Genomic DNA, 17,200 nt, shown 5'->3' with positions numbered 1-17,200 from the left:
TGGAACTCACTCTGTAGACCAGGCTGGCCTTGAACTCAGAAATCCACCTGCCTCTGCCTCCCAAGTGCTGGGATTAAAGGCGTGCGCCACCACTGCCCGGCTAACCACTTATTTTCTTTATTTGAATTTTAACTTATTGGTTCTACTTAAGAAGACTACAATAGGAATACTAAAGTTATTGTGACACTGGGTTATCAAGTGCTCACTGGGTGTTCACCAAAGGCTAAGTATTTTTTCTAGCATCAGAGATTGAGCAGTGAGCAAGACAAGCCCACTCTACCAACACTGTTAACAAGCCATGGTGGTTTGAAGGAGATGTCCCCATTAGCACCAAAGTTGCAACACTCGATTCTCAGCTGATTGCACAGTTTGAGGACATGTGGTCTTGCTTGAGTAAGTAGGTTATTTGGGGTGGACTTTGATGTTTCAAAGTCACACACCAATCACAGTTTGCTCCTGCTTGGTGCTCACAGTTCAGGATGTGAGCGTTCAGCTTCCTGCTCCTGCCACCATGCCTTTAGCCAAGGACTCTAACCCTCTCGAAGCACAGGCTCAAATAAACTCTTCCTTCTATAAGTTGTTTGGTCATGGTGTTTTATCTCAGCATTAGAGAGGCAGTTAATACATAGGCTAATATAGAAGTAGATAATGCAGTAGAATCACCTATATAATTATGGGTATCATCAAGTGCTATCAAGAAACCACAAAGCAAGTGATAGTGTTGTGGGAGATCCTTCTAGATGGAGTTGTTGGGGCCAGTTTTCTCTAGCAGAATCCTGAATTATAGATCAGAGAAAACCAAAACTGATTCCCAGAATGTTTGTACCAGCTTGCAATCCACACATGGAATTTTTTTAACCCAAAGATAACAAAGAGGACTGACAAGGGTGAAGGGGAGGAGGAAAGGAAGGCAACATGAGTGAAATCAAAACATGTGATATTCTAGTGTGGAAATGTCTGCATGTAGCCCACATGCAATGAATGTACATGAATGAAAAGGGGAAAAAGAAGAACCATTGTGAGTACTTTGTGAAGAACAAGCCCAAACAAACATGAAAGTGGGGAAAGCCAGAAAGGGCTACAGCCAGGCCACTGGGAAGCATAAAAGAAAACTCGGGGGCTGGGCTGGCCTTTATGACAAAGGAACATTTGAAGCTCCCAGCAGGACTTTTTCTCTCTATGGGTCCCATTGTTCCTCCCAGCATGAACTCCTTCTTTGTCCAGGTCATTGTCAAGATGTATTCAGGATGCTCAAAAAGAAAGGAAAGCCTTCATGGCTGGCATGACCACCCCATAGAATGCTCTTTGGGATAACGGGGCCCCATCTCTAAGCCCTTTGCTCACCATGGCTACTGCTGTGTATGTGGGTCTGGTTTAGGATACCAGGAAATAGGACACTCTTGTGGCTGACAGGAAGGACCGCAGGAAAGAAGTTTTTCGTTTTGTTTAACTTTTAAAAATAAATCAATGGACACTGTGAAGGCAACCAAAAGAAGTAATGACTGGGGAGAGACTAAGGATGGCATATTGCTACCTAATCTGTGTCCGATGCATTCTCTTTTCTCTAGATTTCTTTGACATAAAACCTCTGGGCCATTGTAATGCTATATCCACGTGCTCTCCCATATGTCTGTGGCAGCGTTTTGAATAGAGAAGTAAGTGTCCCAAGGAAACAAAATGGGCTGTGGTGTCAATTACTCTGACAAATTTTACCAAACCAGAAACATCTTAGACAACTTCCAGGGGTCATGTAAATCTGAGCCCACAGGAAGTTCCCAGGTACTGTCACCCTTTCTAATACAAACATGAAGGTCACTTCTGCCCCAGACCTTCTTTTATACTCCGGCCATAGTCAGTTGCCACCAATCTCTTTCCTCCAAATCTCTACCTCATGCCTGTCTCCCACGTTCCAGGAAGCTGGAACATCTGACACAAGAGTTGTCTGCTTCATCTTTGGGAGGAGCATGGGAGCTGTGTTCCCACTTCACACAGCCACTCATGTAAATAAGAAATAATTATCTTTCATATCATTGTATATATAAGCTTAGTGTGTGTGCATGTGAATACATACACTCATACAACAATGCCAGTAAGAATCAGTTCAGAGGACACCTCTAGCAAAACAGAGGGTTTGATTCATATCATTCGATTCATATCATTCGATTCATATCATTCGATTCCTTGCGAATTAGAGTTTCCACCTATATTCTAAGGCTGAAATTTTACGAAGTATTTGTACATCTTCAAAACTACTTTCATAAACAAGAATCACTTAATATGCAATAGATATCTAGTTTTGCCTCTAAAAATCATGCTAAAATCAAGAATATGATTTCAACATATCGCCCCCATATTTCTGTCCCATGATCCACAGAGAACCATAGGGAGCACAGAATAGTCTCAAAAGGCAGTTCTATGGCACCTACCATAACCACAACCAGGACCTGGAGCTCATCTGCCTTGTGGGGACAAAGCTTTTGAGTCAATGTAACCTTGATCTCCCAGGCCAGCTGCACTGGTATTCACACACACACACATGTGCACACCATGAAATTACCAGCAGAGGACTGTGGCGTCAATCCTTCTGAAGCCTTGGAGTGAAGTTTCTTGAAAATCAAATAAATGCAAAGCCACCACTAGTACACCAAACCAAGAGGAGATGTAGTGATGGGTAACCCAAAGGAATAAAAAGCATTACTCAGAGTTTTTGTAATGGCTCCAACTGCTTCTAGAAGAACATGGTGACTCCACATGTCAAGAGAGATGTGTAGAAGCCAGGACTACCAGACTGTTGGAAAAAAGATTTGGGTAGAGAAGAAGAATCTCTCTCTGCCTTCAATGACAGCACAAAGTTCATTCCTTTAATTTGCTCCTCTCTCCAAAGATATTTTCTCAACTCTCCATACAAATTAATATTATAATGACATTACTACAATGGAAGGAAAACTATGATTACAATTTGAGAATATTTTAATGAATTTCACTTTAATTGTGAGTATTTTTGGAAGTGAGCCAATTAAAATCATAGTGATATGATATAGCTTAGCCCAAGCCTAGTACATGGTTGGAGCTCAAAAAAGTAATATTAGATGAAGCAGTGTTACCTTTACTAACAATGAATTTTTTCTTCTATTGCTGTCATGAAAACTATCTATGACTTGGCTTAAAACCACTTTCTCTCTGAACATTTCCTTTCTTCCCCTAAACATATATTACCCTTCTCTTATCTTGTGTTCTCATTCATATTCTTTCTCTGTCTCTCATTCTCTCTGTTTCTCTCTCTGTCTCTCTGTATTTTTCTCTGTGTCTCTGTGTGTGTCTGTCTGTCTGTCTGTCTGTCTGTCTGTCTCTCTCTCTCTCTCTCTCTCTGTCTCTGTCTCTGTCTCTGTCTCTCTCCATGAGCTTGAAGTTAAGTAATTATGTCCAATTACATGTATATATTTAGACTACAGCACAGTAATAGTTAATAATGAATTAATGATACAATTAATTAATTAAGGACCATCTAATACCTCATGGATGTCCATGGGACCCACTGGTGCTCATTTTCCAACCCTGAGATCCTGTGATCATCAGAATATGTCTTTCATAATTCCTTGTTGTATGGACTATACCCCCCCACCCCACTTCCTTTCCTATGATCTCAGTATGAGAATTTAAACTGCCTAATGGCCATTTTTGCCATTCTCTTTCCATGCTATCCATAGTGAAAATTTTTGTTGGTCTCTTTAGCTTCAAACATTTAAATAATATGTTATTGCTTGATTCGTTGAGATATTTTATTAATATTACATAAATAGAGAAAATAAAGCTTCCGTTTCTGACTCCTGCAGGAAGGTGTGGTCAGCTAACTATTATGCTGGGGTAAGTACAGAAATTCTAGCACCGACACACTTCATCAACATGTCTGAGTAAAGCGACGAAACCGATACACACCAAAACAAGATGAACACTTATCTGTGAAAAGGATTGCTAGTATTCTTAGCAGAGATTTGTTTTAAACTTCTAAACATAAAAATAAAACCGTGGGGCTGGAGAGCTGGTTCAACAGTGAATAGAGTACTTGATGCTCTTCCAAAGGACCCAGGTTCGATCCCCAGCCCCCTCATAGCAGTTCACAACCATCTGAAACTCCAGTTCCAGAGGATCTGACACCCTCCTCTGGCCTCTACAGACGTTCATATGATGCAGACATACATGCAGCCAACACAGCCATACACATAAAAAAATAAAATAAAATAAATAGTTAAATATGTATTTGTCATAGCCAGCAGAGCAGATGTGTCCAAAGTGAAGTAATGAAATTATAATAATGCTACTAAAATCTGGGAACATATTAATATACTACTTCTAACAAAAATAAATATAAGACACTGGAAGCCAGCTTCATTTAAATCACTAACAAAATCCTACTTTAAACTACTGGTGAATGTTATTCAGTCATAGAGCAGTTGCCCCGTATGTGTGAGATCCTAAGTTTAGTCCCCAGTAGTGACAAAACAAAACAAAAAGCCCTATTATCTTATTTGAAGTTGCTTAAGTCCTGTGGTTATTAGCACTTGCCCAGGCTGAATAATCAGAGTGAAGCTACATCATTAAGGATAGATTGAAAACCTCTAACCTTGGCAAAAGTAGGTACTAAGATAGTTCTTGGAAGAAATCTATGACTAACCCTTGAAGAATTCATGAGCCCCACCCCCTTGCTTTAAGGAGACATTTGTGTTCCATAGGGGAACACTTGTGTTAGAAATCACAGGATTCTGCTCTAAGACAGATCTCATCCTTCTCTGCTCTTCTCTTCCTTCCAGACCTCTGAAATACCTCACCTTTTTATTTATCTTAGTTTTAATTTTGTCCATATGTCAGTGTGTGGGTTTGGACACTTGAGGACAGGTGCCAATAGAGACCGATAGAGAGCAATGGGTGACTTGGAGCTGTAGTCCCAAGTGCTCACAAGTCACCACACGCAGGTCCCAGGTCTTTTGGAGGATCAGTAAGCATCCTTCAGTCCTGAGCCATCTCCCGCACATAGTATAATTTCCGAAGAAGTAAATCACATAGTGTTTCTTTATCACAAACATTCACTCATTCATGCCACTGATATTTATTGATTCATTAATATTCTGAATACTTTGTCAAGTGTAGCAGCTAGAGGAATTCCAGAGATTTAAAGTTCCATGTGCTGTAGTTCTGTGCTAATCATGAAGTTACTAAGATGATATAATCTGGTTTCAAGGAGCTCAGAGATCCTTTGACAAGCAAAAGACAGCTACATTTCATATACTATATTATCATATAGAAAATGCTACCATAATGACATGCATTTATGCTGATACGCACAGAGGATGGGAGCTATAAAGTAATCCCTGTAGTCAGGAAGACAGCTTTAGACATAACCTTGAACTGTAAAAGAGAACAAAGCTCTCCTAGTCTCACTCGACCCCTATCTAACATAGTCTTTTGGATTTATGTATCCTGAGCTACTTAAATAAAACTTGCACCCAGCTCACTGTGTGAAAGACAAATTAGATTAAGAGGGAAGGTGTGGGAAAATATTGGGCTAATTTGAGACCCTCCCTAGTACCTGTCAGATACAAACCATGTGGATCATCAAGAAGGCTGATTTTCCAAACTGTCCATGATAATTAAACTATCTTTATATACACAAAATTCCTCCACTTATTGGTAGTTTCCATATATAGCACAACCTAAACATAATGGGAAAAAGTAGAAGAATGTGGCTGGGGGTGGGGAGCATTTAGTGTGTAAAGAGCATTTTGTGCAACCATGAGTACCCAAGTTCAGATCCCCATCGACCATGCCAGAAATGGTGGTGTTGGTATGCACCTGGAATCCCGGAGTTAGGAGCACAGACTGCAGGATGGAGGGGCTTTCCCAGTCAGCCAATGAGTTCCAGGTTCTAAGAGAAAGACCTTGGTTCAAAGAACAAAACGGACAAGGTTTAGAGAGCACACCCAACATCCACCTCTGACCTACTCACACACACACACACACACACACACACACACACACACACGCACACGCACACGCACACGCACACGCACGCACACACACACACGCACACGCACACACACAGAGAACACATTTTAAAATATATATTAAATATCCAACAATATGTAGCAAGCACTCCTGCAGTATGACATGCCTTGCTGTGTGCACATTCTACTTCCAGAAACATTGGCCAAGTTGCTCGACCTTTTCAGGTAGATTAAAGAGTATGCTGAAACTAACTAGTAAATTGTAAAACATTGGTTTTTCAAATGTACTTACCGTAGAGTTGAATAAATGAGTTTTTTTTACACCCATCAGGATCTGATGACAAGTATTCTTCATTTGCTATCCGGAGAGTGAGGTTTCTCCCTTTCAAGTTGCATTTCTTTTCAGCAGCATGTAATTTCTATTTGAATTTGCTTCAATGAGTAAATATTTTCCAATACATATTTTGGCAATACTGTACTTACAAAATATCATTTTTTCCCCTCCTGTTTAGATAACTCCCTAGGGAAAAAACACCTTAGAAACAAAAATCATGTATTTATATATAAAACAAATTATATCAGGAAATCTAAACCCAATAGAAAAATGTATAGAATACAAATGGATTTTAAATGTGTGACAATATTCTCTTTCTATGCCTTAATAAATGAATGCAGATCTGAATTTTAACTAGATACCAACTGCTCACGACTATCCAACCAGCCATGTAGAGTGGAGTAGTTTGAGAGTTTTATCAACATACAAAGGATACCCATTGTTTGACTCAACAGTTCCATGTACAGGGGTTCATCCCTACACATAAATTCTTGTGTGTGTTTGTGTGTGTGTGTGTGTGCATGCATGTGTGTGATACAAGGTCCTCAACACAATGCTATATGCATACAATACACAATGTGATATAGCAGCAAACTTTTAAATGATACATCAATGTGTAATATTAATATAAAATTGTACATTTATATCAAATAATGTATACTTTACATTTTACATATTGTCTGTCTATAAATTATAAATTTATATATTGCTGCTACTATGAACATATATATACACACATACACACACAGACACACAAATGTTTGTATCCTATACATTACAACAGTGTGGAATGGCTATGTGGTTGCTTTAATCAGTGTTAGTACACTATAGCCAACATGGTGTAGTAGTAAGAAAATAGAGGTATGAGGCTCGCAGATTCACTCCTTCCTATGGGTCTTCTTAACCTTTTTTTTAAAATTCTCTCACATATTACATGCCAACCACAGTTTCCCCTTTCTCCTCTCTTCCCAGTTCCTCCCTCCACCTCCTCTCTCTACCCCCTCTAATCTACTCCTTCTCCATTTCCTTCCAGAAAAGGGACCCACACCTTTCTTGGCCTCTCTGGAACATATTCTGTTTCTGAAACATGCACAGTAACATTGTACCGATTCTCTCACTCAGCCAGTATCAACTACTTCATGTGTTTAGAAAACACAGTAGCCTGTGCCTTCATGAACCTTGCAGTTTGGAATCAATGAACACACTCACAGATGATAGCAGTGAATGTGATTAACACTTTTTGTGCTGCCTTTTGGCCTTTGTCCCAGGTCCCTGGAAAGTCACAGTTCTGGTCATTCTTGTCCCTTCATCAAGTTTCAGCAATTGTCAACACACATTCCTTCTCTCCATCCATGGACACGTCTCCATCATCATTTGGCTGGGTCAAGGTAGATTTTCCTTGTCGGCTCTTTCTAAGCAGTAATAGCTTATGTGATGTTCTATTAGCTAAATGATCGTGTCACCCTTTGTCTTCATTCCTCAAATGTCTTTCTGTCATGCTTAGAACAAGATCCACAAAGTTTTTCCTAGCTCGTTTTGACCCCCATGCCGGTCTCTAGCTGACTGCTGACATCATCCCATTTTCTAGGTATTCCCTACACAGATTTCTCTCTCTTCTCACACCATGCATCTCACGCCACTGTGTCTGGACATCTCTAGGCAGATAGCTTCTTCCCAGTTTTAGATTCAACTTTAAATATCACTCCTGTAGAAAGACCATCCCTGACAATCCCAATTAAGGCCATCACCAGAGCCATCATCTGGCCTGTTCATCTGGATTGTTTGTGCCTTTCTCCCTATAAGGTAGGTTATATCCTGAGTCAAGAGTATTCAGGGCTGCATTCATTACCACATCATCAGTATAAAAATATCTGCACATAAAGAATAGTTAGTAAATGCTCATTAAAAACATTAACAAACATCCACCAGTAATGAGCAAAATCAATAATAGAACTTGCATCTGTATGCTACAGGAAAGACAGGCATAGTGTCATCTCTTGACAGTTTCCTCCAGCATCCAGAGGTCTGCTCTATATCCCCTCCCTATACCTGTCTTCGAATTTTACTGTGTTGGCATTCTATTGTTCTGAAGACATCACCAGCCAGTGCTCTGAGACTTCTGCTTGTGCTATTCTTGTTACTGCTCCCTACATGGTGTACACACTACAGTGACAGCTCACCTTGGAGGTCATCCACTTGGCCATTCAGAAGGTCATCTCCCAGCCTCTCTCAGAACTCCCCACCTTCATTGTTCCCTCACACCAGGTTTGATTTCCACATCTTCATTGCACTTAAATTTTAAGACAAAAAGCCCATTTTGTTGCCTGTGATGTGTGTTCTCTGAGTAGACATCTTCTAGACACTGTTCTCAGGACTTGCAACAGGTATAGCGTTGCCTAGTGTGGAATAGATACCCAGCAAATAAGGATTGAATGCACACACAATTTAGTGCAAAACAGCAATATACTAAAGAGTGCAGTTAGAATAATGTTTCTGTCTGTGTTAGAGAAAATGCTCCCAGACACAGACATGTGATTCCAGCTACTGAAAAAGACTTCAATAGGAAGTTAACAAGTTTAAGGCCAGTTTGGGAAACTTAGTGATACCCTGCCTAAAACCAAAACATAAGAACTAGAAAATGGCTTGGACACAGCCCAGTGGTTGAATGCTTGCTTAGCAAGTTCAATGACAAATACCACTAACTAAATAACTAACTAAATAAGCTTAATATGTGTAATCTTCTGAAAGAAAAAGTCAAGCATGTGTGTTCTATTAATGCCCTCCATGACAGAAAACTGACTGGCTGAGGTTCAAGAACACATACTATATATGTGTGTGTGTGTGTGTGTGTGTGTGTGTGTGTGTGTGTGTGTACTTACAAACATAATTGATTTTCTAAAAACTTAAAATATACTATTTTGGATGGGTTTGTAAGCTTGTTCTTCTGAAGCCACAAGGATATCAAGGCCACCGTATATGTTATATCTAAACAATAAACCTTCAATTCCGATTGAATTGGCAATCCTTCTGTATTCTGGGCTTGGCTCAAGCAACCTCTCAGTTGAAGTTCATGAATGTTGTGAGTTCTGAGACATATTTCTATTAGAAATAGTTATATTTCCTGAAAGTATAACATGGAAGGAGATAGGTTAATTTGCATCTTTAGGAGAATAAGGCCTTTGTAGAAAGAAGTGAACCCTCTGGATACTTGTTATGCCATGAGAGGATCCTGTACTCTACATCCAAGGTTAAAACAGGCACTATTTGTTTAAGATAGTCATAACCCATTGTCAGTAGACTCTACCTATCTTCATGAACTTGTTTTGTTTCTGACTCCATAAAGCAAGTGTACTCATTTTAGTAGACAAAGGAATAGTTTCCTTTTGAATGAAGAAATATAGTGGCAAATAAACACATTAAAAAATGTTCAAACTTTGGCCATCAGAGAAATGAAATTCAGAGTGAAATTGGGATTCTATCTCCTGCCACTTAGAGTGGCTGGCATCAAGGAAACAAGAAGCTCTGAATGTCAGTGAGGGTGCTGGGGTAAAGGATGGGGATGTGGGAGGAACAATATATACCATTGATAAGGATGTGACTTAGTCCAGCCTCTGTGAAACTCCGTGTAGAGAGTTTTATCCACAAAATAGGATGTCCACAAGATACTTACAGATATTCACCCTCAAATAACCAAAGGCAACATGGAATAGAGATACCTGTACAGCCATATTTACTGAAGCGATAATAGCCAAGTCATGGAATCTCCCACTTGCCCAACAGCAGACAACGGAGAACGAAAATGTAATATATATATATATATATATATATATATATATATATATATATATATATATGGGGTTTTATTCATTCAAAAAGAACAAATTGTGTTACCAGCAAGGAAAAAAAAAAAAGAACATAGAACTGGGAATCACCATGTTAAGGGAAAGAGGCTAAACTCAGGAAAAAACTATTATGTGTTTCCTGTCAGACATGGAATCCAGGAAGGGGAGGGAAGAATTGACATTAAAGCAAAAGGACTGTTTAGGATATAGAAATGGAATGGGGATAAGAGAGACAGTAGAAATGAAAACAACACAGGGCATGAAGAGATCACAACATACTATGTGCATGTATGAAACATCAAAATGAAACCCTTTACTTTGTACAGTTACTACATGTTAATAGAAACACATCTTACTTTAAGAAAACCAGCAACTTTAATATTTGTATGTACAGACAAAAACTGAAGTAGCACTTGCATTTTAAACATCAAAGTAATAAGCACATTTAAAGTATGAAGCAGTATAAAATTATATATGAATCTCAGGGACACTCTCATTGAACACTCAGGAACTCAGTAATTATTTTCTGGTTGGCTGAACACACCTATTGAAAGTCAGTAGAGTGAAATGCATAAGACCGTGGGTCGGGGTCCAGACATTGCCATGTTCAGAGTAAAGCTGTAGTATTCATTAGCTGAGTATGACCTTCAACAAGTGACTTACCCTCCCAGGGCCTCAGTATTTCTCCTAGAAATATAGTGCATGCGTTATGTCTGATCCACAGTTACATATAAATAAATATAGGTAGACACATTATCTGTTTTACCATATATTCTTACCATACATTGTAATTTTAATATCATGAATTAGTCAGTTCATCTGATATTTTTTTTTCTAAATGGGAACAAATTAATAGCAAGGGCTAAACATGTGTATCTTCAGAGATATAATTTCTATAAACATACAAACATAATTATGTATTCAATTTAACATATGGCACATGGTCGGTGGTAAATGGTGGTTATTACCACAAAAAGCAACACATTACATAATGAGGATTCCATTCTTGTTTCTCACCCAGGTATGGTTTTGTGCACAGCGTCCTGAAGCATTTTATTGCAGTGCCACAGGGAGGGGGAAAAGACTGTGTGTGTCTAAGATTTATATGGCTTTAAAATCATGGGAAAACAATTAACAGGTATAAGAGTTCACTGTAGCAGCGATCAGGCTCGTAGCAATTGCTGACATCTGTTTTACAAGTGACGATCCGTCATTCCACAGGGTCAATACTGTGACTAGCTCTCTCGAGTTTGCACCTCCATAGCATCTCCCTACTGCTTTCTCCTTGTTTAGTTTAAAATATTAAATCTTATCAAATGTTTGAATGAATTGCTCAGATTAGAATAAAACTTCAGGTGTGTGGGATGGGGAAAGTATAATAACAAAAATTAAAAAATAAAAGAAAACAAACAAACAAAAACCTGCATCAGGTTTAGAGACCACGGAAGTGCTCTCTCGGGTGACCAGAGCGTTTTCTTTTCTGATTTTTCTGACTTCTGCCCCATTTTTTTTTTCCTTCTAGCACAACTCATTTGTGTGAGATAAAGTTGAGACTCCTCACAGGGGCCTTATAAACATGTGTTATTCGATTTTAAATCTGATCTGAAAGTGCCTCTCTCCTGCTCCCTCAGAGTAAAGTGACCTTTTTAAATGGAGGGAAAGTGGCTTTAGATGACAGACTTGATAAATGCGGTCGTGTTCACTCAATAAAATAAGGCCCAGTGCATTTGAGGATAAATCAGTGAAATGTACAGCCCCACCTGTCTGTCTCCATCACTCATTTCCACTGTCACTTTCACAGTGGCTGATGGATCACAGTTGCTGTAAAATTAGACAGCCTTTAATCTCATTTCATCCTGATTAGCTTCTCTGTCCCCTTTCCCTCTAACTCACTGACTGACACGCTAAAAACTCAGAGCGGGCTGTGCATGAACGTGGAGGGCCAACCTCCTCCACCACCTGCTTGTGCACACACACACACAGGTGTCCACCGCTAGAGAAGTCTGGAAAGGACAAGAGGTGGCCTTGGGGTGACTTCAAAGAGAATGGGTGTGTGCAGAGCGCAGTGACCTTCTCGATGGGCTGCTGGCCATCGTTGCTTGCACTGTTTACGTTTTCCTTTCCTTCAGGTTTAATCAGAAGCCAAAGGAGTTAGGGCTCTTTCAAAATTCAAATATGGATCAAATATTTTATTTGTAGTAAATTTGGGAGTGTTTTACATTCAGCAGTGATCTCAAAGAGTCATTTGTGTCTGTTTATAGCCTTCTACTTCACAATGAGAATTCAAACAGGATAATAATTCACAAATGTGAATATTGCAATGCCCAACAAGAAGTATAATATGCAGGATTGTCAAACACAAATAAAAACATGCAGAGAACTAGGACTACCACCACAAACACGTTGCATCAGGACTTTAAGGAACGAACGTCTTTGCCCTGATTTTGAGGAGCTGTGTAGTTAGCTTCGAGCAGTAGCTTCATTTGTTTGCACAAAGCATAACAATAGGGGTAATCAAATGAGAAAGAGGCTTAGGAATAAATCATGTATTATTTCCTTAACTTAATTTTTGCCTGCATGGGAACAAATGCACAGCAGGGACAAATGCAAGTTGAAACATTTTCAGAGATTTGTTTTATTATGAGGCTGAACTCATGGCTAAAGAGAAGGAAAAAACATTTTTTCTTAAAAAAAAAAAGATTTGGACATGGAGCAAATCAAAATTTTAAAATAAGTATATGAAGCATTATGGCTGTCCATGGAGTGAATTGATTGAGCTGCTGGCTTCTATTTCTGTACAACGTCACATGTAACTAGGTGCATGCAATGGCAGTAAATGCTGTGGGAGTTCACAGGTCAGAGGTCATTACGTCAAGCTGAAATAGCCAGTCACAGCAAGTGATGGAGTAGCCCAGTTTTCCTTCTAGTAGTTTGGAAGAGATATCATCATTTAGTCTGCAGTGACTTAATTAACTTAATTTTAAAAAATACAGATTCAAACTTAATTGCTCAGTGAACCAAACAGATAGATGTACCCAAAGGAATTTAGAGTCATGGCTCAACAAGACCTATCAGTTGAGGGTGTTCTCTGGAGATTAAAGTAGCATTGGGGGGGTCTAGAGGCATTCTAAAGATGAAGAAGTCTCCTGATGTAGTTCATAAACTGCACAAACCACTTTTCTTTAACTCCCTTAATTATACATATAAATACTTTTTCTCTCATGACTTTAACTTCAGATGAATAGTGACAATAAGTATCAATTAATGAATCAGAATTCTTACAACCCTTTTGGCACTTTAGTAAGAAGCTTAAAGGATGGACTTATGGAACTATTTACTGAGTTCTCATTCTAAAAGCCATGCCTTTTCATATATATATATATATATATATATATATATATATATATATNNTGTGTGTGTGTGTGTGTGTGTGTGTGTGTGTGTGTATGTGTGTGTGTGTGTGATAAGAAATGGATATAAGAAATGGATATAAGAAATGGATATAAGAAATGGATATAAGATAGTTTCATCCTCAGGTATGCGATAAACATCCTCCTCTCTCTCTCTCTCTCTCTCTCTCTCTCTCTCTCTCTCTGCATTGGCAAAGAAGCGCAGAGTAAGAATTGGCTGGGATTCATATTGATTTCCCACTGCACTGGTTTCTTAAGTGCTCTGTTGATCCGTGTCAAGCAATAAGTTCCCTGCCTGAACAGGCACATCACCTCCCCATTTGTCCTCACCTAGATTTAAGGTGCCCATATGATGAGCTGAACAAGGGCATCATTTTTCCTACTGGTGTCACTGGGCCCAGACCACTGCATGTCATATGATAACTAATGCTGCACACATCCACAATCACCCTATGATATTATGCCAGCAGGGACCAACACTGCACAGCACCAAAGGTGACAGCAGCACCCTGTTTGGTACATCGTGACTTTCCAAAGGAGATGCAAATGTCAGAGAAACCTGGATTTGGTGGGTTTATGAATAATACCCCTCCACGCAGCCTCTGCAGCTGGGTGCAAAAAAAAAGGAGAGTGCGGGAGAATGGATATGCATGACATTGCTGACAGTTTTCATCTCTGCTACAGAAGAGCTCCGATGCAGATAGATGGAAAATGTGTGATTGTGCTGCTAATGACATTGTACAGGAAATTAAGCGTATACATTTGAAGGAGGCATTAAATCAGCAGGACCTTAATTTAAAAACTTAAAACTGTATGGAAATTACGCCTGCTCAATGCTGTGGAGTAGAAAGACACACAGCACCCCAGTCTGTTTGTAGAAAGATTGCCAGAAAATGGTTCCACATTATTGAGAGTTACTTCTCTCAGGAAGTAGCTGCCAGCCCTGACCATTTGGGAGTGTCAGTCATTGCCATAGAAACTCTATCCCCCACCATTGGGCAGATGAGAAGAGCTCAAGGATGGAAAGCAGCATGCAGGTTGTTCTTGAGTAATCCGAGGAATAACATTATGCAAAATTGATCGAAAGGGGTTGGGCTTGAAGCTGCTTGCAACATACCACTGAGCCAGGACATGTGGCTCATAGGAATTGTGGGTAGTCATGCTGTTGCCTGTTGATGGAGTCTTGTGTTCTATACACACTTTGGTGAAGTGCATAGCTGGTAAGCTGAGGTATTGGAAATTTTTATATGTCCTTTTTTCTTGATTCCAGTTATGCCTTACAACAGTGCCCACCACTGCGTTGTAGAGGTAGAAAACTTCCTGTTCGTGTTGGGTGGAGAGGACCAGTGGAACCCGAATGGTAACTATTGAACAGTTGCTTTGAACAACTCAGCTTTTTGTAACATCGACGAAGCATCAGAGGCAACTAACTTTAAAGAGAAAAAGATTTATCCAGTTCAGAGTCCTGGAGGTACACAACTGTGTTAGTTCAGTTTTGGCGACCCATCATGGAATTTGGAGTGATTCAGTGATACCATCAATGGGGCCATAAAAATGAGAGAAGGTGGGAAGGATCCTACAATACCTTCTGAGGACATGGCTCTGATGAACTTAGAACTGTCCATAGGTCTACCTCCTAAACTTCCCATCTGCTAATACTATCATCTTGTGAACCACACCCTTTCCATGCAGATGAGCTTTGGGTGAGCAGTGGTTTGCCCATTTACCATAACAACACTGAACAAGTACACACACTGTAAAAGGGATTACTATTGATCCCTTTTATACTTAATGTTCAAAATACAGTTCCGTGTAACATGGGCAAATGGAGAGGTCATGAGGTTCGCTGATGGAGGGAGGGAAGATACTCATGGAGCTAGCGGAGGACATATGTAACAGAGCATTCAAGTGCCAATTCTCTGGGGACTTAGCTTCACAGTGATGCCCAGCCCTTGTCCTTATCCATCCCCTGAGGAATGCCACCAGCAGAAGCAAGGACTCCCCAGGGGAAGGTTGAGTCAGTTGCAGCTGTTCAGATCTTCACCCACTACTCTTCTCCCATTCTGTCTATATGAGAACATGGTTGCAAGAAGCATTCTCTCGCTCATGCAGCATGGAACTCTAATGCACGTTCCTTTGCAACGGGTAGGACCTCAAACCCAGAGTGCCCACTCTCCTCACTACAGCATTTACAGGCATATCCTCCATAGGTTCTCCACCATCTTTCCTATATCTGTAATTCCTTTCTAAGTGAAAGGAGACCTTTTGATACACATTTCAAACCAAACACAGGAACACTATGTCTTGCAGACTATGCAAAACAATCGTGGTATTTTTAGAAAGCTTGTAAGTGAGGGCCAAGCCACAGTTGTAGCTTTCTGTGTTACAGAGATAATTATAACTGAGGAGCCATAAAACAGCTTGCAGGTACACATTTTTACTTTAAAACCTCTGAACATCCCACTGAAATTACATATACTGCATATATTTTATTGTGAATGCTCTCTTTCAGCATCTGCACCAAGGTAAATTGTATAAAATCACAACATCTGCTCCTTCTAGAAAACTGTATAGGAAAAGAAGCCAGGCTGCCCACTCATAAGAAAGGGAGAGAGTTGGGGGAGACAGTTCAGTCAATAAACTGTTTGCCTTGCAAGCACAAGAACCTGATTCGATCCCCAGAAACCAGAGTTAAAAAAGAAAATTAAGGTAGATATGGTGGAAAATTCCTGTAATCCAAGCACCAGGGATAAGGAGTCAGGGATCCCTGGATACTCAACCTAACCTACTGGTAAGTCCTAGACTAATGAGAGACTCTACCTGAAGGATTACAGTGGGCAGTACCAGAGGAATAACAGTTGAGCTTGTCCTTTGATATTCACATGCAAGTGTTCACACATGCATGCCCTCTACCTATCCTGACACACACACAGAAGATCACACACACAAAGGAGATCTTTCCAGGCCCTACATTTCTGTTGTACCTCAGCATTAGAGGTGAAGTGATCAGACCTTTGTAGAATCCATAAGTAGTCACTCCACACAGCCACTGGATTTGTTTAAGAAACAAAGAGTCTGCAAAACATTCTTGGGAGGTCCAGAGTAAAGCTAAAAACACTGTGCCCACACGATGGCTTAGCCAGGAAAGGCACATTTTGCCAAGTATGATGATCTGAATTCAAGAACCTCCATGGTAGAATGAGAGAACTAACTGCCACAGGTTGTCCTGACTTCTACAAGTATACCATGACATGCATGCATTCACACTCCCTAAAACACACACACACACACACACAAATGTTTTTTAAAAAAACTAAACATGAGAAAAATTTAGGAAGTCCTATTTCAGACCTCAAAGAACTTCCCAGCCATTCCACTATGGGCTTCTGTTAAAATGATAATTCTCCTACTCAGCTTTCAAAAACAGAACAAAACATAAAACTCTCCACATAACTGAGTCTTTACAAAAAGAGAGAGAGAAAGAAAAGAAGTCAGTTCTACTATGCAACCTAGGGTATCTCCAAACACAGGATTGTCCCGCCTCAGTTTCTCAAGTGCTAGGATTACAGGCATGAGCCATGATACCTGATCTTTTTTTTTTTTTTTTTTTTTTTT

The 17,200-nt window shown here is 39.8% G+C and overlaps 1 protein-coding gene across 1 annotated transcript in view; it reads left to right on the top strand.

Annotated features, from left to right (window-relative positions):
• Positions 1–17,200, top strand: part of Klhl14 (kelch like family member 14) — a 104,963-nt gene that overhangs the window by 65,905 nt on the left and 21,858 nt on the right. The window contains exon 3 of the mRNA XM_029547248.1: positions 14,856–14,945. Coding sequence (XP_029403108.1) covers positions 14,856–14,945 — 90 coding nt within the window. The remainder of the gene's footprint in view (positions 1–14,855; positions 14,946–17,200) is intronic.

This window comes from Mus pahari, chromosome 15, assembly GCF_900095145.1.
Source record: "Mus pahari chromosome 15, PAHARI_EIJ_v1.1, whole genome shotgun sequence".
Lineage (NCBI taxonomy): Eukaryota > Metazoa > Chordata > Mammalia > Rodentia > Muridae > Mus > Mus pahari.
The sequence above is the reverse complement of the archived record's forward strand: the minus strand, read 5'-3'. Positions and strand labels throughout refer to the sequence as shown.